We start from the raw sequence: 21,955 nt of genomic DNA, 5'->3' as shown, positions 1-21,955 counted from the left end.
TACTAAAAGTCCTAATTGTGGATGGCTGACTTTTAGATAAGCAGTTACAATATATAGGCTACTCTGTGTTTGTGTGAGCACACATGCACACACACTCACCCCTCTCAAACATTATAAAATCAGAAGCAACTAAAATACTACCTAAACCTAGAAACAACACAAATAAGCACTCAATTTTTACTAATGTATTTAGACAGCCAAAAGTGTGGCTTCTCCAAGGAAAACACCTGAGGAAATCCTCAGGTGGAGAGAGTTAGCTTACTGTATCCTGTCAAACTACTTTAAGAGGAAAGTAATCCCCAAGGAAGCCAGGATGCTGAGCCACGTTAAGAGTTCTAACACAGGGGAAATCCCATTCCTCTTCTACTCTAATGTGAGGCAAAAGGGAAATAAACAATGTATAATAGCCAAGGGCTTTTAAAATTGTGCTCCATTATTTTTCATTTATATAATGACATAAGCCATATATAATAACATAAATAAAAATGAAGAATTTATATACATCCAGAAATCCTATATAATGGAGGTAATATGTAAATTGATCATCACTCCATCACAAAGGTGGCTGCACCCACAACTGAGGCCAAGTTCCCTAAGGAGCCTTAACAAGCAATCAGCAGGGACCTGAGGACACCTCCCCAGCCCCTGTGGGTCTTGACAGGGGACCTCAGGCCGCATCCCCCACCAAGTAGGGCTTGACAGAGGACCTCAGGCTATGCCCCCCACCCACTGAGGCTTGGCAGGGGATCTCAAGGTGCACCTCCAGTGCTGGGTCAGGGGAACTCAGGCCACGTCCCCCACCCAGCAGGGTTTGATGGGGGACCTGAGGCTGTGGCCCCCCATCAGCCTGGTGGGGTTCAATGGGAGACCTCAGACCATGCCCCCCACCTGAGGCTACTCCCCCTGCCCAGCAGGGCTTGACAAGGGTGGGGCTGGCCTGGTCTGGGTCTCATGCAATTTTGAGATGCATGTGGGTGGGCAGAGACTTGACTCTGGGTCCCGTGGTGGGTCCCAGACTCTGACAGGAGAAAGCTTTTTATATACATTTTACTAATTTTCTTTCATCTCTGACACTTCTATTATAGAGAAAGGGCAAATAGCAATTTTAAATTATTTCTTCTAATTAATCCCATTTCAATGTGCGTGAATTTAAAAGATAATCAGTGGCTCAGTGTTTGAGCATCGACCTATGTGTGCCTCAGTGTTTGAGCATCGACCTATGAACCAGGAGGTCAGTTTGATTCCCAGTCAGGGCACAGGCCCAGGTTACAGGCTTAATCCACAGTAGTGTGCAGAGGAAGAAAACTACTATTAAGGAAAAGTTAACAAATACATTTTTAACCTCTTATGGCTCAAATTATTTACCTCAAATTAGAGATTACAGCAATCTACATACCTGAAATACAAGTTTAAATTAAGAGCAATTGCAGAATTGGAGGAGCTGACAATCACAACAACATCTAGGTCTTGAGACACTTTCAGAGAAGTAAAGGAAGAAATCTTGGCTGGCTCCTGTTGCTGCTCATCACATATATCTTCTTGGTGAAGTGCTAAATCCACGTGAGCTACATGTGTACCACCCACAATGTCGAAAATGTCTTTGAGTTAGAGTTAAAGAAAATCACAGTTTTAAGTATGTCTAATCATTTAAAGTTTAAACTATAGGATGGCTAGAGATCCAACCTTGTAAGTATAAGGACAGTGAATCTGCCCCTATTATAGAAACCAGATGAAGTTGATAGCCCAATAAACAACCTGATAAGAGTCCATTCAATAATACTTGCTGAATGCCCACTCTGAGCCAGTCGCTGAGACACTGGTAATATTTTCCACTAGTGTTCCAGAACAGTATTGTCCACGAGTAATATATGCAAACCACATTAGCCAATGTAAATTTTCTAGTAACCTTATTTAAAAAGTAAAAAGAAATCTGTGTTCCTAATGTTAATTATATATCCAATATATTAACTCAATATATCCAAAATATCATCTCACCACATAATAAGTAAAAAAATTTGATATATTTTACATCCTTTTTTCTGTATAAATGTTAGAAATCTGGTATTTTGCCGAAACTGGTTTGGCTCAGTGGTAGAGCGTCGGTCTGTGGACTGAAAGGTCCCAGGTTTGATTCCGGTCAGGGGCATGTATGTTGGTTGCGGGCACATCCCCGGTGGGGGGTATGCAGGAGGCGGCTGGTCGGTGTTTCTCTCTCATTGATGTTTCTAGCTCTCTATCTCTCTCCCTTCCTCTCTGTAAAAAATCAATAAAAATATATTAAGGGAAAAAAAAGAAATCTGGTATTTTACACTTATAGTATATCTTAATTCGGACACTAAATTTTCACCGAAAATACCTGATCTCAATTATGTTCCAAACATACTTAAGAGTTCTCAAACAGCTGAACCAAGCACTAGCTTTTAACTAAAATAATTAAATACAATTAAAAATTTAGTTCCTCAATCATACTAGCCAATTTCAAGTGTTCAAAAGCCACATATGCCTAGCACTATGTTGAACAGTGGAGTTCTATAATCTGGCAACAAAAATGAAGTTAATCCAATAATTTGACATTTGTATAAAAGTTTTGATAGAGGCTAATATATCTAAAAACACACACAAACACCTATTCCTTTAATTTATAAAATGAGTTTCCAAAATCACATAATAGGTCATTTTTTCAAGCCTTTGAAATAATTTTGCTGATGATCTATGGTTCTGCTAAAGATAAAAAGCCCATATTTTTAAAAAAAAGTGATTAAACAAATCATATTACTCAATAATATGATGAAATCATTACTTGTGATGAGTGGATATATCATATCATAAGTGGGCATTTAAAACTTTCCTGGGCCCTAGACGGTTTGGCTCAGTGGATAGAGCATCGGTCTGTGGACTGAAGAGTCCCAGGTTCGATTCTGGTCAAGGGCATGTACATTGGTTGCAGGCACATCCCCAGTGGGGGGTGTGCAGGAAGCAGCTGATGGATGTTTCTCTCTCATCAATGTTTCTGGCTCTCTATCCCTCTCCCTTCCTCTCTGTGAAAAAACAATAAAATATATTTAAAAAAACAAACAAACAAAAAAAAACTTTCCTGGAATAAGAACATAACAGATATTTAATAATCATATTTTAATAAATAGGTAATGCAGAGTATACACAATTTAAAAAGAACACAAGTTAGACAAGATGATTATGACTATGAAAAAACATATATGTATATGTATACAATCAAAAGTATTTGAATGGAATATGAATCAATATAATTAAGTTCATAAAGATCTTTTTCCCTGAAAAGTTTTTTTTACTAAAAAAATAACCATCAACCTACACCCAAATTCCTTAAAACTAAAAGCCTAAAAAGGTTCTTTCTAGGTATTCACCTCCCCTGCACATCAACATTTTTGCCACCAAGGATACAGATCCAGCCTAAAGCACTCAAAACAAAAAGAATTCCTCTGCAGAGTTGCATGTCAATAATACTGTCCACAGCCTGTGTAGGCAAGGGTAATGTGAAATAGTTGAGTACTCTAATCTCAGCATCTCTTTCAGGAAACATGATGTGTAGGATGATACATTTGTTGATGAACAATAATGATGTGTTATTGTGGAATGACAGAATTCTCAAAGATAATAAGGAAATACCTATGAAACAAAAAAATAGTATTTCAAACTCATTGGTCACATTGTTACAATGGGTAAATTTGATTTTGTACAACATAACACAAACAGGTAAAACAAAAAACATACCACTTAACTCAATCCAACTCTAGGCAGTTATTATTCACATCTACCTAAGCAAGTAGATATTGAAAGGTCGGTAAGGGGGTGAAGAAAGATGGTCTAATGTCTCTTGTTCCTTGTGTTATGGCCAGTCTGACAACACACCAAAAAATTCAAAAAGCCTGCTTACTACTCAAGAGACCCCACAAGAACAATCACAGGCTTTTTTTATAAAAAAAATGCAAAAGGAGGGCTGGGCCCATGTGCCTCAATGGTTGAGCGTCAAACCATGAACCAAGAGGTCACTGATTCGATTCCCGATCAGGGCACATGCCTGGCTTGTGGCCTCAATCCCAGGACGTTTCTCTCTCATCTATGTTTCTATCTTTCTATCTCTCTCCCTTCCTCTAAAATCAATAAAGACATATTTTTGAAAAAGAAATCTTAAAATCAAGGGTTGCAAATATGCTACTGCCTTAAAAATAGAAGCCCAAGTGCTTTGATTTCTGCTCCCTGCAGCTCTCAGAATGGAACATAGTAAAGAGCTCTGTAACCAGTGTTAATTCAGCACTATCCAATAGAAATATAATGTCAGCCACAAATGCAAGCCATACGTAATTTTACACTTTTTAGTAGTAGCTGCATTGGGGGAGGGGGGGGGGAAGAAAGGTGAAATTTTAATGTATATTATTTACTAGTAACTCATTATACCAAAAAATATTTCAACATATAATACAAAAACCTATTAATGAGATATTTTACGTTTTTGTACTAAGTCTCCAAAATTTGGTATGTATTTGACACTAAAAGGACAAGTGCTCAGGAACCCCAAGTGGCTAGTGGCTAGTATTGGAAAGGCAGGTCTCCACCGTGATTTCACATATATAAGAATCTTCCCTGAAATATACAAAATTACATAGCAATGTCACAATTTAAACATGTTGAAAGACCACTGTAAATACTTACTGACATTTTGATCTTCAATAAGCTTTTGCAAGGCCTCCTCACTACAGTTATACAAAATGGTTCCATCACATCTTCCACCTTTCAAATTAAATTCATAGATGAGCAAGTCATAATTTTCACTAAGAGCGAGCAGTCTGGGCTTGTCTGTTGGTATGCTGCTGTTATGAGAATCCTCCCACACAAACCTAAGGAAAAAGTTTACATCATTTTTTTATATTCTCTATCTATAATAATATTTACCCACAATTGTGAGATTGGAAGAGCAGAATGAATAGAGAAAAGTTCTTTAGTTTACCTGGTAGCATTAATTCTATAATATATCCAATTTAAGAGAAAGTAAACTGCATTAGGACTTCCTACCTCTTCCCCCTTTCCCTTCCTACTTCTTCCCCTTCACATCAGCACAAGAATATAGAAGTAGGTGGTGAAAAGGGAGCATGGAGCAAGAAATTACGTCTGCTTTTATTTCTTAATCCTAAATCCTGACTGATAATATATTTAAAAGAACTGTTATGATCAAGGGTAAATTTCAACAACCAAGTAAGTATATTAGTTAAGTGAGGTGGTGCTCACAATTAACAAAATAAGTTTTACTAACTTAAATGCTTTCAACTTTAAAAAAAGAGAATGATTATTTGTATTAATAGATCTTAAGACTCCAGAATAGTTCTGTCCAAAAGAACTCTGTGATGATAGAAGTGTTCTATATATCAGCACTGTTCAATGCAGTAGCCAACGGCCACATATGGCTGAGCAGTTGAAATATGAGTAATGAAACTGTGGAAATAAATTTAAATTTTTAAGTCGCATGTGGCTAATCGCTACCTTGCTGAACAGAACAGTTACAGAATTTGTAAAGCAGAGCAATGTCAACATAAGAACACTGGCTAACAAGGATGGAAAGAGACTAATGATGCTATAGCTTCAAGTTAAATATTCAAATCAAATTACATTTAGCACTGGTGGATTGCTCAGTGGTTAGAGCAACCAATCTTGCACTGAGGGGTCTCAGGTTCAATTCCAGTCAAGGGCATATATATACCTTGGTTGCTGGTTTGCTCCCCGTCCCCACTTGGGGCATGAGAAGGAGGCAACCTGTCCATGTGTCTCTCACATTGATGTCTCCCCTTTCACTCTCTGAAAAGCAATGAAAAAAAATATCCTCATGTGAGGATTATCAAAAATTAAAATGTGTCTTAAGAGAATCATGAGCAAAGTTTTCTGGTTTTCAAGAAGATAACGGCCACTTTCTAGCTGCATCCTCACATGGCTATTACTCCCTGTGCTTGGAGAGAGAGATCTCTGGAGTCTCTTCTTATAGGATTCCATATAGAATGCTATAGAATTAGAACCCCACTTTTATGATCTCCATTAACCTTAATTACCTCCTTAAGGGCTCAATCTTCAAATTCAATCACACGGGTAGTTAAGGTTTCAACTTACAAATTTCAGGGAACACACACTTAGTGCATAAGACTTCCATGCCACTGGAAGACAGCCAATTAAAAAGATGTCATCTCTTTCATTCTGCCTCCCCAATGTTCAACAAATTAAGATACATTTAAAAGGCAGAACACTGACACTATTCACATCGTTAGTACATGGACTACATTAGCATGTGGGAAGACAACATTTTCAATGAAAATAAAATATAGAATGTACAGTGATTTCAACAATATAAAAGAATGGTGCAGCCGGCACCAGTTTGGCTCAGTGGTAGAGCATCGGTCTGCGGACTGAAAGGTCCCGGGTTCGATTCCGGTCAAGGGCATGTACCTTGGTTGTGGGCACATCCCCAGTGGGGGGTGTGCAAGAGGCAACTGGTCGATGATTCTCTCTCATCGACGTTTCTAACTCTCTGTCCCTCTCTCTTCCTCTCTGTGAAAAATCAATAAAAATATATTTAAAAAAAAAAAAGAATGGTGCATACTTTGAAAAAAGTGGGATATAAAACCTGAACACTAAAAATGTGCCCTTACTTTTACCCTATGAGGTATAATATTTTAATTTCAATTACATTCCAATAAAAAAGCTTCTCTTGAACTACCCCCTGTACTAATTTCATGCAGTAGCTTATAAATGCCCCATTAATTCATGTGTGTGTGTGTCTTCTGTTAAAGTTCTCCAACACCTAAAGCGTTCTGCTTTTCACTCTGCTTCAGCCTTGGATTTACAAAGTTCTGTTCATAGGGGACTTAATACGGTTGAATAAATTTACTTCCCCTAGGCCTTAGGGGAGACTTTCCTCTTCCTAGCAAACAGAGGTCAGGAATAAAGAAGGCACACACAGCCCTAACCGGTTTGGCTCAGTGGATGGAGCGTCTGCCTGCGGACAGAAAGGTCCCAGGTTCGATTCCGGTCAAGGGCATGTACCTTGGTTGCAGACACATCCCCAGTAAGGGGTGTGCAAGAGGCAGCTAATCCATGATTCTCTTTCATCAATGTTTCTGACTATCCCTCTCCCTTTCTCTCTGTAATAAATAAATAAATAAATAAATAAAAAATATATACTAAAAAAAAAAAAAAAAAGGCACACACAGGACAGATGAAATCATTCACTGGTTTGCTCCCCATCCCCACGTGGGGCATTTTCTTCTTTCAGTTAGGTTCATTTTCTACTGTGAGAACTGTTCTACAACCTGGAGCTCCCAAGGTAAGGCACCTCCTGACTACTCACAGTCTTAAAGAGCTGCTCGTTTCCAAAACGTTTTCTATCTAAAAGGAGCCCAAGGACTCAGAGGGCACCACCAAAACTAATGAAGAAAAAACTAAACCCTGGCCCGAGGGTTACAAAATGGAGAGTAATAGTACATGGTTATAATGCTTATCTTCCCCTGCACTCCTAAACCGTGCAAGCCTCACATGTAAGAACTGTCTTAATCCACTTTTTAGGCATTGCTCCCAGGAAGCCGCCGGCGCCTGAGGATGCGAGCGGAGGGACCATCTCGGCTCTCCGTCCTTGCCGAAGGGGCGGAGGAGCCGCTGGTGACGGAACTCGCTCTGTTTCGGGGGCAAGAGAAAGGGCATCCCGACGACACCCACCCACCCACCCACCCACCCACCCACCCACACACACACACACACACACACCCCCATCTAACATCATCCCAGCGGGAGTCTCCAACGGACCTAACTGAAAGAAGAAAATGCGCGAGGTGCGCGGCACCATGACTTCGCCGGAAGGAGTGAGAGGAGGCGGCGGCGCCCCGCCCACCCGGAACTGGGAAGCCAGGGTGCAGCCCGGCGGCGGCTCCCCGGTGGCGGCTCCCCGAAGGGAGCCGGGCTCTCCGCTCCCTCCCTCCCGGCCAGAGGAAGGGCATCAGGGCCAGCCACGCTAGGGCTCCGGACCCCCCACCCCCACGCCGCCCAGCACTCACTGCCGAAAGGGGCCGTCGAGGGAGCAGCCACCCCCGCCCCGGCCGCCCGGCACCAAGGAAAGCACTTGGAGGCGGCCCGCGGCGGTCAGGCTCCCCAGAACCTCCTGCTCGCCGTGCAGCTGCGCCCGGCTCCCCAGACGCCCCGTGGCCTCAGCGGGGACCGGCACCAGCAACATAGGCAGAACCCGCGCCATGGTCTCAGCGCCACAGAAGCCGGGCGGCGGCAGCACTTCCGGATCACTCCGCCGCCATCTTTGGTCCGGCAGATTTTGGGTGTTATTTTTTGCCCCTGCGTCCAGAGCATGCGCAGTGGGGTCGACCCCAGGCTGTCTCGTGACTCCCGCAGCCGCGGGCCCGCTGTCTCCGCCAGAGGTCACTTCTCGCGGGGAGACGTCCGGACCTGCCGCGCCCGCGGACCGGTGTCTGCGCCGGCCTCGGGCCCGCCCCTCACCGGCCTCAGGCAGGCCGTAGCAGTTCGCTCTCGCTGTGCCATTACCCTTTGCCGCCTTCATCTAGCCGCCACCTAGGGTTGGGAGTCCCTGCCTTCTTTCTTGGCATTTTGTTTGTTTGTTTACAGCCCGGGAGTGGTGCAAACAATCCTTAGCCGTGTGGACTGACCCTTGACCTGAATGTTGAAAAGGGCAGGGACACAGGGTAAGGGGTGGAGTTGCCCTGTCATTGCTGCTCTCCTCGGGGAATGTGTGCTCCAAGGTTGTCCGCGGAGAGGAGCAGAGGGGTGAGAGGAGGTGTGCGGTGGGCATTTTGGAAAGGGCCCTGATAGCGGTGCCTTTCTTATCCACAACCAGGTAGCTCCCAGGGCTACCCCAGGCTAGCTCCTCCTCTGGCTTTGACTCGAATCCTCCTCTAGTTCTAGGGCTTTGTGTGTATAGAATTCTTTTTCTCCTGCATTCCTTCCTCCCTCTTTGCTGGGGTGACTTCATTATCGTACAGACATGCTCTACCATGTGAAACTGGTGGTTCCTGTGACTTTGGTTAAATTTAGTTTTAAGTCTTGGCTCTAGAAATCATATCTATATATACACCCCTTAGACCTAGCCTTTCTTCCTGAGTAATCAGCAACCTCTGAATCAGAAGATAGTGAGGTCTGGGCTACTAGTCACAGCGACCAGACCAATGGCAAACTCAAGATAACATCTTGACATAAATTATGTTTCAGTTTTTGAGTCCTATGGTGGAGCAAGCCCCTGGCTACTTTCCATGAGACCAGAGGGAGTCTGAAAAGATTTCAGAGCTATCCTCAAGACCTGAAGAAATGATTCATGACCCTTATTTCACCTCTGACCAATCAGCTGCCCTGTATAATCTAACCTACAGACCTTCAAGGATTTCCAGCTTTTGAGCCTTAGCTTCCCATTCTCCTGAATAAGGTCATTCATCAATAAAATAGCCAATATTTCAACACTGCAATTCTCAGTGTTTATTTGGCTCTACTAGTGCTGGGTGGATAAACTCTGTTCTAAAACATATCTTTTTTCTTAAAAAAAAAAAAAAAAATGACTTCCTAATCCTACACCAGTGGTTGGCAAACCGCGTCTTGTGAGCCACATGTGGCTCTTTGGCCCCTGGAGTGTGGCTCTTCCACAAAATACCACATGCAGTCCTGACCGGTTTGGCTCAGTGGATAGAGTGTTGGCCTGCGGACTCAAGGAGCCCAGGTTCAATTCCAGTCAAGGGCATGTACCTGGGTTGCTAGCATATCCCCAGAGGGAGGTGTGCAGGAGGCAACTGATCGATGTTTCTCTCTGTCCTTCTCCCTTCCTCTCTGTAACAATATATATATATATATAGATATAGATATATATAGATATAGATATAGATATTTTTTTTTTTTTTAAATACCACTGCAGGCGCACACTAATAGTGTGATTTGTGGCCCATGCAAAAGACTCGGCTTTGGTTTTCACTCTGGGCAAGTCTATTTTAAAGAAGTGGTTCTAACGCTGAGCCACACTCAAGGGGCCAAAGAGCCGCAGGTGGTTTGAGCGCCGCGGTTTGCCCACCACTGTCCTACACCAATGGCTACCTTCTGTCAAATTTCTGTTTCCCTTTCAGAAAATTCCAAGTTGACTTCTTGTGGTCAGAAAAACTCCCTCTCCTCCCCTCTAATCAGGCTGCTATCTCCACCAAAGCTCACCCTCCAAAATTAATCTCTAGACTGCCACACCCATCACCTATCATTCCTCACTCCCTTCTTAAAGTACTTTCTTTTCAACTTTGGTAACACCACTAACAATGTCTGGTAACATTTTTAGAGTGATCTTCTAACAGTGAAATCATGTCACATTACCTTCCTGTTTAAAATTCTGACTTCACCGCAGTTAAATATCCAAATTAAAAATTATGGCTTACAGGTCTTACCCCCTGCCTACCTCCTTCCAATCTCGTCACCTTCCCCACTCATTGGGGTACTTCAGTCTTTTCCTGAAACACCAAATTCATTCTCACTTTGGGGGCTTTGTGCTCAGTAGTGCCTCTACATGAAATACTTTTCATTTCAACTTGAATATAATCTCTATTGACATAGCTTCCACTCTAGCCACCCATCACCCAGTTTTTATTTTCACCATGGTATTTATCACCACCTGATGTTTTGTTTTAGTCCGTGTCCAAACAGAAGTTTCGGGAGAGCAGGGACTTTTCCTTGCTTACCACTGGAACCCTGACACCTAAAATGGTGCCTGGTTCATAAAAGCACTTCTGTATGCTGATGAATGCATAACCTTGTTTGTCAAGTTAGACCAAACATTTCAGATCCCCAAAGAGATATGTATATGTATATGTATATGTATATTCAACCATCTTAGCTCATCTAGGGCTACTTTCTCCTACAAACAAGTTTCAACACATCATTGTATCATCTCTTTAATTATACCTTATTATGCTATGCCTTTTTAGGCACATCATTCAGGTTTTTGAAGGCAGCTAAGAAAATGTTTTGGGCAGGGTCCTCCAATGTATCAAGGCATAAGAAATGTCTTCAGACTCTTGGATCCCTGTAGACATAGCTCACACAGCTAGTGTCTGATGATTAAACTTCCCACATGCCCGTATTCCAGAACAATGAGATCAGTAGATCCAGGCAAGCCTATAAAGAGAACAGATGTTAGCTGCAAACAATTCCACTTTCTAAAGTATTAGTGTGATTTAATTAGCATCTGACTCCAGCAGATGGTAAATATGGAAAGAGATGGCCTCCATGTTGTTTGTGTTTGTTTTTGAATAGTTGTCCCTCAAATATTTTTTTTTTTAATATATTTTATTGATTTTTGTACAGAGTGGAAGGGAGAGAGATAGAGAGTTCAAAGCATCAGTGAGAGAGAGTCATTGATCAGTTGCCTCTTGCACACCCCCTACTGGGGATATGCCCGCAACCAAGGTACATGCCCTTGACTGGAATCGAACCAGGGGCCCTTCAGTCCCCAAGCCAACTCTCTATCCATTGAGCCAAACCGGTCCCGGCCCCCTCAAATATTTCTTGAATTAACAATTGAGTTCCTCAAATTAAGTCTTGCCCACAAATAGCATAAGTGACCAAAGCACCTGGGAATCAATTCAACGGCTTATTTGAAGATACCATAGGGTCCTAACTTGAGGTAGACTCTTTACTCAGTCAATGCCAGTGTCTGGAACTACTCCTAAAAACAAGTTATTCTTGCCCAACTGGCATGGCTCAGTGGTTGAGCGTCAACTTATGAACTAGGAGATCATGGTTCCATTTCTTGTAAGGCACATGCCCGGTTATGGGCTCAATCCTCAGTGTAAGATGTGCAGGAGGCAGCTAATCAATGATTTTTATCATTGATATTTCTATCTCACTCTCCCTTCCTCTTTGAAATCAATAAAAATAATAAAAAATAAAAATAAAAGCAAGCTATTCTCCATGCTCTTGGCTTAAAAGAAATTGAGAAGTAAATGATAGAACCTAGATTGGGCTTAAACAAGGGGCAATGACCTTGTTTCTGCCATAACTTACTGCATTGTAGCCTCTAGCTGCTGTACCAATTGTTTGTCCACGTGGCGACAGAACAGGGGAAGAAGGTTGCTGGGGAAAGTTAGGGGTTCAGCCAAAGAGGCTGTAGGCATCTGAGCTATTTCCCAGGCGATCAGAATCACAATATCTGTCCTGAAGATCAGAGGAAGAAATAACATCCAAGTATTTGTATTTATGGAGGAAACAGATTCAAAGCCAAGATCCTTATTATCCTTTACCACCACCATCACCCTCTATGCAAATAAAGGAGAATATTTGCACATTTGACATATGCCAGGGCACTGCTTAATGCTTTACACATAATTTTTCTTAATCTTAAGAACTCTAAGTGGCTAGTACTGTCATCCCTAGATCCCTAGTTTGTAAATGAAGAAACAGGCTAAGAAAGGGTTAAGTAATGTTCCCAAAAGTTATGGTGCTAATAAGTGGAGGCACCATTCAAAAGTAGATCTGTTTGATGCTAAAGCTTGTCCCCCTTAATTACTATGTTACACCGCCTCGCATAGAAAATAAACTCTAGGGGACTATTGGGAGGGATAAAGGCAGAGCAGCTACAACTCTGCGAGTTTTCCCTTAGACCAACTTCTTCCATGATGTTTGAATACACTGCTCGGGAAATACCTGGCCCAGCCTATACATCCCAGATGTACTGAAATAATATATGTACAGGTCATTGTGATCTTACCAAGCTGTATGGTCACTGCCGGGTTCCTCCAGGGATGGATCCAGGGATACCAGCTTCGCCCCATGACTCAGCAGGGCATAGAGCAAAGATATTCCAAACTGCAAGTGACAAAGTGCCCAGGGGAAACGAGTTCGTCCTAGGCATCCAGTGCTTACCTGGCTCTTTCTTCCCAACTAAAACAACAAGTTTACATGCACAAATGGAGTCCAACACCCATAAAACGGTCAGATTTTACACTGGCTGGCCAGAGAACTCGCAGACCTTTTACTGCTCTGAAGTATCCTAACGAAACTTCTGGGGACCTTACTAAATGCACACTCATTGAGTTCTGCCCCCAGAATCTGTAGATTAGGAATGGACCTAGGAATCTGATGCAGATAGTCTGTGGACCCCACTTTAAGAAGCACTGCTTCAGGAGAGATCCTCAGAGAGAGGTTCATAAAACAATCTACTGGCATATCAGAAAATATCAGAACTTCCTATCTAGAGGCTCATCTTTTAAAATGTTCTATTTTTGTATCTATTATGTGCCTAATATTAGTATAGTATAACATATAAACTACTTATAACCACTCATTGGTGATGTAGATTTTTTCTATTAAACTTGGGTGACTTCTGCTCTAGAGGTCTACAGCAGCACCACCACCAGAGAGCTTGTTAGAAAAGCAGACGTGTGGGCCCCACCCCGGGTCTCCTCAGTGACTCTCTGGCAGTGGGCCCACGGTGACCCTAATGCTCACTAGAAGTTGATAAGCACTGGAAAGGATAAACTGGAGAGAGAAGGTGGCTGCAGACATGAGAACATTCCCTCATTTATTCCTCGCCAGTGATAACACCTGGAGACCATCTATGGCAAGACAAAAGCCTCCCAGAAAGCACACACACACACACACACACACACACACACACACACACACACACGAAAAAACAACAATTGCCTCCTAGATAGATATGTTACCTGGTTCTGAAGCACCACAGTGACTGGCCGCTCTGAGGAGCCAGATGGAAGCAGCATTAATCCCTGAAGTCCTTGGAGGAGTTCATGGAAGGTCAAGTGACTGATATATTTGCCCAGAGGTTTGAATAACATTTGTAGGACCTACAGGAAGGTCAGTGAGTGCCTCTCTCAGACTTTACAACTTCACCTCCTCCCACCTTGCCTTTCATCTCTTTTTTTTCTTTTTAAAAAAATATATTTTATTGATTTTCTACAGAGAGGAAGAGAGGAATAGAGAGCTAGAAACATCGATGAAAGAGAAAAATCGACCAGCTGCCTCCTGCACACCCGCTACTGGGAATGTGCTCACAACCAATGTACATGCCCTTGACTGGAATTGAACCTGGGACCTTTCAGTCTGCAGACCGACACTCTATCCACTGAGCCAAACCAGTTTGGCCATCCCTTTTCTTGCTGACCTGCCTTATCACCTACCTGGCCAAGTTATTTACCAGACCTATCACCACTAAGCCCTCTCCATCACCAACACTGGTCCTTCAATACCTACTTGTTCTAGGATGTCTTCCCCTAGAAAAGTAGGTATAGGCTCCATACTTGTCAGGGAGCCCTTATTTCCTCACCCTCCACAGCACACTCACACCTGTAAATTTTCTTTTGTTCATTACACCTGAAGATGATCAGCTGTTCCTCTAGTTTACTCTAACTTTCTTGCCTGATGGTAGCAGGGTCCATACCCCTCACTGCCCAGCCTTCTCTGGCATCTCTGGGGGTGGGAACTGGAGGAGGAGAAAAGATCCCTCACTCATCCATGAAATCATCCTCTCTTCTCCACTTGGCGCCACAGTACCTGATCAGCTGCATCCCTCTTGACCAGGAGTGGCAGGTGGTGGATGACAGCCAGAAGAAGGCTAACAGCTAGATCCCGGGGCAGGAAGGGGAGCAGCCGGGCCACTAGGGCTTTCCCCTTCCTCACAGAGAGCACCTGCAGGAAGCCATCTGCTGCCTCCCTACAGGGAGACAGAGCACTTTTAGGGCTGTACGTAATGGGGAGGACTACACGCCTGAAAGGATAAAGCAAATTTACTGATCCTCCCCTTCCTGGGCAGAGGGATGACCCTCCCATGCTCACTCCAGAGTACTCTGCTCCTGGGTCTTTAAGGCCTGGAAGAGCTTCTCAACCTGGTTTCTCTGCTGCTCAGAGTAGCAGGACTGTGGAGGCCCGTTCTTCTTGCCCTCCTCTATCTCTAGTAACTGAAGAAACATCTGGGAAATTTGAGGGTGGGAAAGAGGAAGAAGATGGTCAATTTGAGCAATATCCCATTTTCAAGGATTAGTTAGGAACTCTCTAGGAGCTGATCTCACCTTCTCGATCCAGGACAACACCCGAAGCCTCTGACTGCTTGCAGCTCCGATCTCCTGGGAGAAAGAGTCCCCAGCCATCAGCCACACCCCCACAGCAGCAACCCAGGCCTCAGGGGAGCTACACATTGAGCTGGAAAGGCTAATTAACACAAGTCTGATCATATTTCTCCCTCTCTTAGGTCACAATATGAACTCAAGCATGATGATGCTTCAGACCTTTCTCCAAAACAGGGAGAAGAGAAAAGGGTTCTGGGAAGATACCATTCCTACCGGTTCTGGAGTTCCGTGGGGCACAGCATCAATAGCTCTGCGAGGGCTAAAACATGTTGACATGGCTACCTGGCCCAGGGAACCCTCGAATCGAACCACTGCAGGAAAGGAGTCAAGATACGCATATTTCCCTCCCCTTTCTACCCTCCGTCCACCCAGATGGTCAGCCCAACCCAGCAGAGGCCAGCCCTGGGCCTACCTGACTCGTAAGCCTCTGCCTTCTGAATGTAAGGTGTTACCAGCTTGAGGGACTCCACCTTGCTCCTTTGTCCAAGCAGCTCTTGATCTGCCTCCTTCTTCTCTAGTTTCTGATAATAATTCTGAAAGCCCATGGAATGTAAAAAAAAAGTATACTCATGTTCTGAATTGAGAATTAAGGTTCTCAAATGCAACTTCTTTTAACACACCCTTTCCTATAGCATCTATTCCAGAAATGTTCATGGCACCTTAGGCCATATTTGTAATCATTCTAAAGTACCTCAACACCCTAGGCCTCATGCTAGCATTCATGGGATCCTCATACTAAGGACTTCAAGAGCTAGGTACTGCCCAGCCAGGTGGCTCAGTGGCTGAGTGCCCACCCATGAACCAAGAGATCACGGGTTCAATTCTAGGTATGAGCACATGCCCAGGTTGCAGGCTCAATCCCCAGTAGGGGGCATGCCAAGATGTTTTTATCTCTTTATCTCTCTAAAAAAATTAATTAAAAAAATTTTTTTGTAAAAGGAGCCAGGTACCACTTTCAGGTCTGATAGAAAGGCAGAGAGAAGTGTAGAGTCAGGAAGCAAACCTGTCCCAGCATTTACAACCTTCCTACATTCCTTGCTCCCAAGTTATACACTACATATCACATAGCCTCCATCTCCCCATTTAAAAATATATTTTATTGATTTTTTACAGAGAGGAAGGGAGAGGGATAAAGAGTTAGAAATTTTGATGAGAGAGAAACATCAATCAGCTGCCTCCTGCACGCCCCCTACTGGGGATATGCCTGCAACCAAGGTACATGCCCTTGACTAGAATCGAAACTGGGACTCTAGAGTCCACAGGCCGACATTCTATCCACTGAGCCAAACCGGTTAGGGCGGTGGTGGGCAAATTGCAGCTCTCGAGCCACATGAGGCTCCTTGGCCCCTTAAGTGTGGCTCTTCCCCAAAATACCATACCTGGGCGAGTCTATTTTGAAGTGGAGTTAGTAGAAGTTTAAATTTAAAAAATTTGGCTCTCAAAAAAGAAATTTCAATCGTTGTACTGTTGATATGTGGCTCTACTGACTAATGAGTTTGCGGACCACTGGGTTAGGGCCACCTCCCCATTTTGATGGTGTGATTCTGCCTGTGCTTTCCAAAGTCAGCTTTATCTGGTGGCGTGAAGACCATCAGTAACTTGAAGTACAGAGATAGCACTATTGTCAGTTGGCCAGTTTTATACTTCTGAGGATTTTCTCAGCGGCTCTAATATTTCCTTAAAGAAATATGTAAAGTCCCAAGCTGGAATAAAGCCACTGACTGCAAGCAAAATAAGGATTTGAATAAAGCTCCTATATTAGGAGCAGGACCAAAAAGGCCAGAGTATAAAATGATTTCACTTTCAATGATCTTGACAGAAAGGTGATTTTTGAAGCAGAGTGAAAAGAGAAAAAGAAACTAAATAGGAAGGAGATAAAAGTGGGGACCTCAGTAGAGGGCTTATGGGCAGTTGAGGAGAAAAGTGAAATAAAGCTTTAACAACCCCCAAATGCATAAACAAAGATGTGTCCCATAAATAAAGGGTAGATAGGAAGCAGGAGAAGGTGCGTGAAAATGTCTGCCATCATTTGTTCAATTCAACAAATCGAATCCTTCTATTTCTAAGATCCTTGTGTTTTTTATCTAAAAAAAATAAAAATAAAGGTAAGTAGATAAATGTTTATATAACGACATTTCTAAAGACTCACAGGAGGTGGAAAAGTCTATATTCTTAGGCTGAATAGGGGAAATTATTGGCAAAGGATAGACAAAACCTCAGTGTATTTGGGACATTGTAAACAATCTCATTTGGCGGAAGTGTAGGAGAACAGAGGGGTGAATGGGGTTGGAATGTCAACTTCAGAAATATGGCCCCTATGAGCTGGAGAGAGAACCCGAGGGGGCCTGTGGAGTCCAGGACCTTTTGACCCCAAGGTTAAAAGCATGGGAAGAGCACAGGGGCTCACCTGGTAGTAATAGTCATCCAGGCAGGGCTTCTCACTCTGCAGCTGAACCATCTGCACTTTTATCACCCAGTCCTTCTCTTTTCGGGTCATGAGGTTGGCATAGGCATCTGACTGCCGGGACCAGGGCTTCTTGGCTGGGGACCTTTAAGCCAGGAGGAGCACCCATTTAGATCCACCCACCCTGCCACAGTGACCTTTCCCAGGGAGTGGAGCTGTGTGATAAGGATGGGAGCGAGTGCAGAGGTGGGCAGCAGTATAGGAGTCCTAATTGTGCAGGGACTTAGCAGGGGAGGGGGGGGGGTACCCAGACCAAAGATGAGCTGCCTTCAACCCCACTCCTGGTCTAGGTGTTTTTTTGTGTGTGTTTTTTTTACCTTGGTGTTCGACTGTGCTGCTGCAGCTGCAAGATCCGTTGGTGTTGAGGGTGGAGCTGGGTCAGATGACTGGGAAGGCTTAGAAAGAAACTTGGGCTGGCTGAACGCAGGGTCTCAGCTCCCCGCCCCCTCATTTAGCCTCCGGTAACCTCAGCTGGACATCATGTGCCTCCCCAAAGTCAGCCAATGAAACATCACAATCCTAGCTCACATTCTCCTCCAAGATACACTCTCCTGCAATTTGGCTGCAGGAAATCTCAACACCGTAGAAAACCATTTAGCCTGCTTGTCTCAAGTTCTAGTCCTACTCTCAGTTCTGCCATGTCAGTTAACCCTGAAGTTATTTTAGTCTCCCTGAGCCTCCATTTCCTCATCTGTGAGGGACTCTACCTCAGACTTTCCTTATTAAGTTTCTATAAGCATATTTCTGTGGAAGCTGGTAGTGTCTCCCACCCCTCCTCAGCCACTTCCTCCAGGGACCTCTGGGGAACAGACTGTTGTGGGTGCTGGGGCGTCTGGCACCCAGAACCAGTACCTGAACCTAGGAGACCATGAGGTCGGTGGGCTGCAGAAGACATATGGGTCTGGTGGGAGCAGCCGAGGTCCAAAGTGCCGCACTGGAGAGTTGGTACTGGGACGTGTAGGCCGGAAAGGAACTGGCGACAAGTAGTCCAGGGTCTAAGAGAAATTAGAGAGGCATCTCCACCACAGAATGCTGCTCTTGCTAAGTGCCTTTCCTGCCTCTACATTCTCACCTGCCTTTTTTCTCAAGACCCTCCCCGGACATTTTGCCATCTTGGGGGAACTTCAAGCCAGCTGTGAGGTCAGCAGACTGTGGATCCTGTCTTTGTTTCCAACAGGGTCTGTCACCTCCCAGGGAGCTACTCTCCAGTCCTGGACAGTGTGGGGCATGTGCTTTTCCTACTGTAGGTCAGCCAACACCTCTGCCTCTCCTCTCTGTGACAGTCTTAGCCCTTCAGCCACTGGGGCCATGCTTAGCTGTCTCTTTCCTGACTCACCTCAGATCTAGTTTCCTCCCTTCTCCCTGCACTCTTTCCTGCATTTCTTCCATCCCAGACCGCGTTCTCATTATGCAGTTAATTGAAGGGCAAGTGCTCTTTCTAGTCCTAAGCTCAGTGCTGCTTTATGTGCTGAAATGCAGGGAAGTGGAAGTAGGGATCTAGTTTGTCCTTTTTTTTTTTTTTTTTTTTTTTTTTTTTTAAATAAATGGCCAGTTGTCCCAGTTCCATCTGTCACCAACCAAGCTTCCCTGCATGATCAGTGTCTCCCACCTCCCATGCCTACATCTCACTTTGGATGCTTCATCTCCAATTAAGGTCAAGAGCAGACTAAACAATGGAAAGGAAGGACACTCTGCATGCCCCTTCTCAACACCTACTCACTTTCTCACGCTCTGAAGACTGGAGCGACTCACCTGCCATAGAAAGTGCAAGGAGGCAGGTGACATCCCCAGCGCCCCAGAGGCCTTGATTCCAGGAGAGCTTGGAAGACCTCTCTGGAATGGGAGGGAAGAAAATCTAGACTCAAGTGAGCCTCTGTGGTGTCTTCTCAGTTTGTCTGTGTCCATAGAGGGTACCCAGGACAAAGGCAGCCTGACCCTCCCTCATAATCAAAGTCAACCGGGCCAGGGCCCCTGTCCTTTCCTACGGGGAAGCAAGACTGGTATCTCAGGAGCAGGTTGAGCTGAGTCATTCACTCTATATGGAATCCTTGTCTCTCTCCACTGGTTGTGAGAATCCAAGGGAGTAAATATCAGGAATGGACTGCTGAGACACAGGAGCCCAGGATCAAAGATGACCCATCTTCAGCACAGGAGCAGGGCCAGCATCTATGGATTGGGCCTACCCCTGATAGACTCTCCCCTACCCCTCTAACCCCCATTATTAATTTTTAGAGAGAGAAGAAGGAAGAGGGAGGGAGAGAGACAGAAACATCAATGTGAATGAAACATCGATCAGCTGCCTCCTACACTCCCCTTATGAAGAAGAATTCTCAAATGTTTGAAAGCCTTCCTGGCACTTCCTTGTAGGGCCTTGGAGTTTACACATGATGAATCATGTGTACCCTGACCTTTCGTGCACAGTACAATAATCTACCAACTGATCCACACTGGCCAGGGTTAGGATCTGGATTCTAAGATGAAGATAGCATCAGAAACTAAGTGGGTGACAGGAGGAAAGAGAAGGAAGAAGAGAGATTCTACTTAGGTACAAGCCTGAAACAGAAAGTATTAACCCAGGACCTATCTTAGAAAGGGTAAAAAGAAGAGGAGAGGGATGTTTAGCCACAAACACTTCAGGCTACCATCCCTCCAGCCTCTCCTGGCGTGGTACCTGGGTGTTAGTGACAGCACTGAGGATAGCTGGATCCCCAAGGTCTTCCTCCTCTTCATCTACTCCCTCCTCCAGGTCTGGGGCCAGATCTGGATCCAGATCCTCCTCTTCCTCCTCATTTTCTTCCTCCTCCTCCTCCAATTGGGAGCTAGAAACCAGCTCCTCCTCAGGAGCCACGGGGCCACAGGACTTGTCTGGGCCTTGGTTTGAGTGGGGGCCTGAAGAAGCAGGGGGTGGGGGTGGGGAGAGGGGGGCCAGGTGTGAGGAGTCTCGTCTAGAGAGTCTTCTCAGTAGCACTTCTGTCCATGAGCCCTCTTCAGCACTACTTTCAAACAGCAGCCTCCTGTTCTAAGGCTCAACTCAGCCTCCATACCCCAGAGGACCCCTACCTGTCCCCGATAAGAGCAAACGGAACCTGGCAGGTGCCGGACACCTTTCTTTCTACATCCCCTCTTTAATTGCCTCATTAGGCACCACCACAGGCTTCCCCACCTGCTCCCCTCCACCTAACAGCCCTTTCTATGCCTCTTTAACCAACCAATTTCCAGCTGTCCTGACTCACTGCAATTTAACCCTACTGTGTGCCAGATACTTTACAGGTATATGTCCATTCACCTCCCACAACCATCATACAAGCGTGTTGTTGATCATTTCACTACGAAGGTGAGAAAGGGGACCCTGGAAAAGTGATTTCAGTTACCTAGAATGATCTAGCCAACAAGTAGACGAGTTTGGAGTCATTCGCAATGATTCTGGACATGCAAGCCCAGGTCCCTCCACTGAGCCAGAATAGTAAGTCTCCGCACCCCCAGGCTTTCTACCCAAGTACTACGGCTCACTTAGTGATACCTTCAAGACATGTCATCTTTGCAGGCTGGCGGGCTTCCTCCACGGCTGCTTCCTCTGGCGAGAGAGCACTGTCAGCCTCTGGAAGGCAAACCTGGGACAGGGAAGAGACCCAGAGGCACCCTCCTCCTCAGCAAAAATGGCGTGGCACCCTACAGCATGGCTGTCCCCCAGCAAGGTTGTCAGGGGAGTACTGGCCCAGGATCTCAAGGAGCGGGGCTGCCTGAAACCCCCAACCTCTGACCTCATCAACCCAGCTCTAGGCAGCTGTCCTGCAAAGGCACAGAAGGGAGGGACAGGGCCAGGGTTTGGGGGAGCACTCCCACAGACACCACCAGCCTCCACCGGTGCAGGGAGGGGGGCCCCCCCAGCTGCCTTGTTGCTGACACCCACCACCTGACTGTTGCTGTCCTCTCTGCTCACGTTAGCCATGGCAGCCTGGGCCAGGGCTGGCTTGCTGTCCCTGGCTTTAAGAGTCCCAGACCCTCCCCTTCTCTCCTGTTAAAGGGCCAGCATCCCCCAAACACAGCATCTTGATGGAGATAATGAGAACATAATCTTATGGTAACGAAAACTCTTGAAAGGGCAAGAGAAACAAACTGCAGTTTTTAACCATTCAATGTTTGAGTTCAGTTTTTTGGGATTTATATGTGGTAGCAGATATTTAAAGAAATCCCTGTTTTCTGCACCCTTCCTAGGAACTTTGTGAGGGTTTGTTTCCTTTAACCCGCAGTTTTGCTCCATCAGAATTGGTTAGGAAAATTGGTGGATCCTGGGGAGATTACCTCACAACCAAGTAGTTCTCAGCGCTTCGGGCCCTTGTGGCTCCCTGCG

The 21,955-nt window shown here is 44.9% G+C and overlaps 2 protein-coding genes across 3 annotated transcripts in view; both read right to left on the bottom strand.

Moving 5' to 3' along the window:
* SPG11 (SPG11 vesicle trafficking associated, spatacsin) overlaps nucleotides 1-9,486 on the bottom strand; it is an 82,481-nt gene extending 72,995 nt beyond the window's left edge. Inside the window, exons 1-4 of the mRNA XM_084902659.1 lie at nucleotides 8,067-9,486; nucleotides 4,690-4,874; nucleotides 3,421-3,645; nucleotides 1,397-1,598 (exon numbers count right to left, since the gene is read on the bottom strand). Of these exons, the coding sequence (XP_084758785.1) occupies nucleotides 1,397-1,598; nucleotides 3,421-3,645; nucleotides 4,690-4,874; nucleotides 8,067-8,578 (1,124 nt within the window). The 5' untranslated portion in view covers nucleotides 8,579-9,486. The remainder of the gene's footprint in view (nucleotides 1-1,396; nucleotides 1,599-3,420; nucleotides 3,646-4,689; nucleotides 4,875-8,066) is intronic.
* Nucleotides 9,487-10,934: 1,448 nt separating this feature from the next.
* Nucleotides 10,935-21,573, bottom strand: PATL2 (PAT1 homolog 2). 2 transcript variants are annotated; one of them, XM_084903309.1, is made up of 16 exons: nucleotides 21,515-21,573; nucleotides 21,125-21,215; nucleotides 20,276-20,493; nucleotides 19,357-19,437; nucleotides 18,457-18,599; nucleotides 17,922-17,999; nucleotides 17,548-17,689; nucleotides 15,553-15,673; nucleotides 15,354-15,451; nucleotides 15,084-15,137; nucleotides 14,851-14,984; nucleotides 14,569-14,728; nucleotides 13,722-13,862; nucleotides 12,764-12,861; nucleotides 12,061-12,210; nucleotides 10,935-11,172 (listed from the first exon to the last, which is right to left on the bottom strand). In XM_084903309.1, exons 1-16 carry the CDS (start codon nucleotides 21,551-21,553, stop codon nucleotides 11,154-11,156), a joined length of 1,767 nt encoding a protein of 588 aa, XP_084759435.1. In that variant the 5' UTR covers nucleotides 21,554-21,573; the 3' UTR covers nucleotides 10,935-11,153. The 2 variants fall into 2 exon arrangements, with proteins under 2 accessions (XP_084759435.1, XP_084759436.1); XM_084903310.1 differs by lacking the exon at nucleotides 15,354-15,451 and having other exon boundaries at nucleotides 10,943-11,172; nucleotides 15,611-15,673.
* Nucleotides 21,574-21,955: the final 382 nt, after the last annotated feature.

Source organism: Pipistrellus hanaki (assembly GCF_964339955.1).
Source record: "Pipistrellus hanaki genome assembly, chromosome: 1".
Classification (NCBI taxonomy): domain Eukaryota; kingdom Metazoa; phylum Chordata; class Mammalia; order Chiroptera; family Vespertilionidae; genus Pipistrellus; species Pipistrellus hanaki.
Note: the sequence above shows the minus strand (reverse complement) of the source record. Positions and strands in the feature narration are given on the sequence as shown.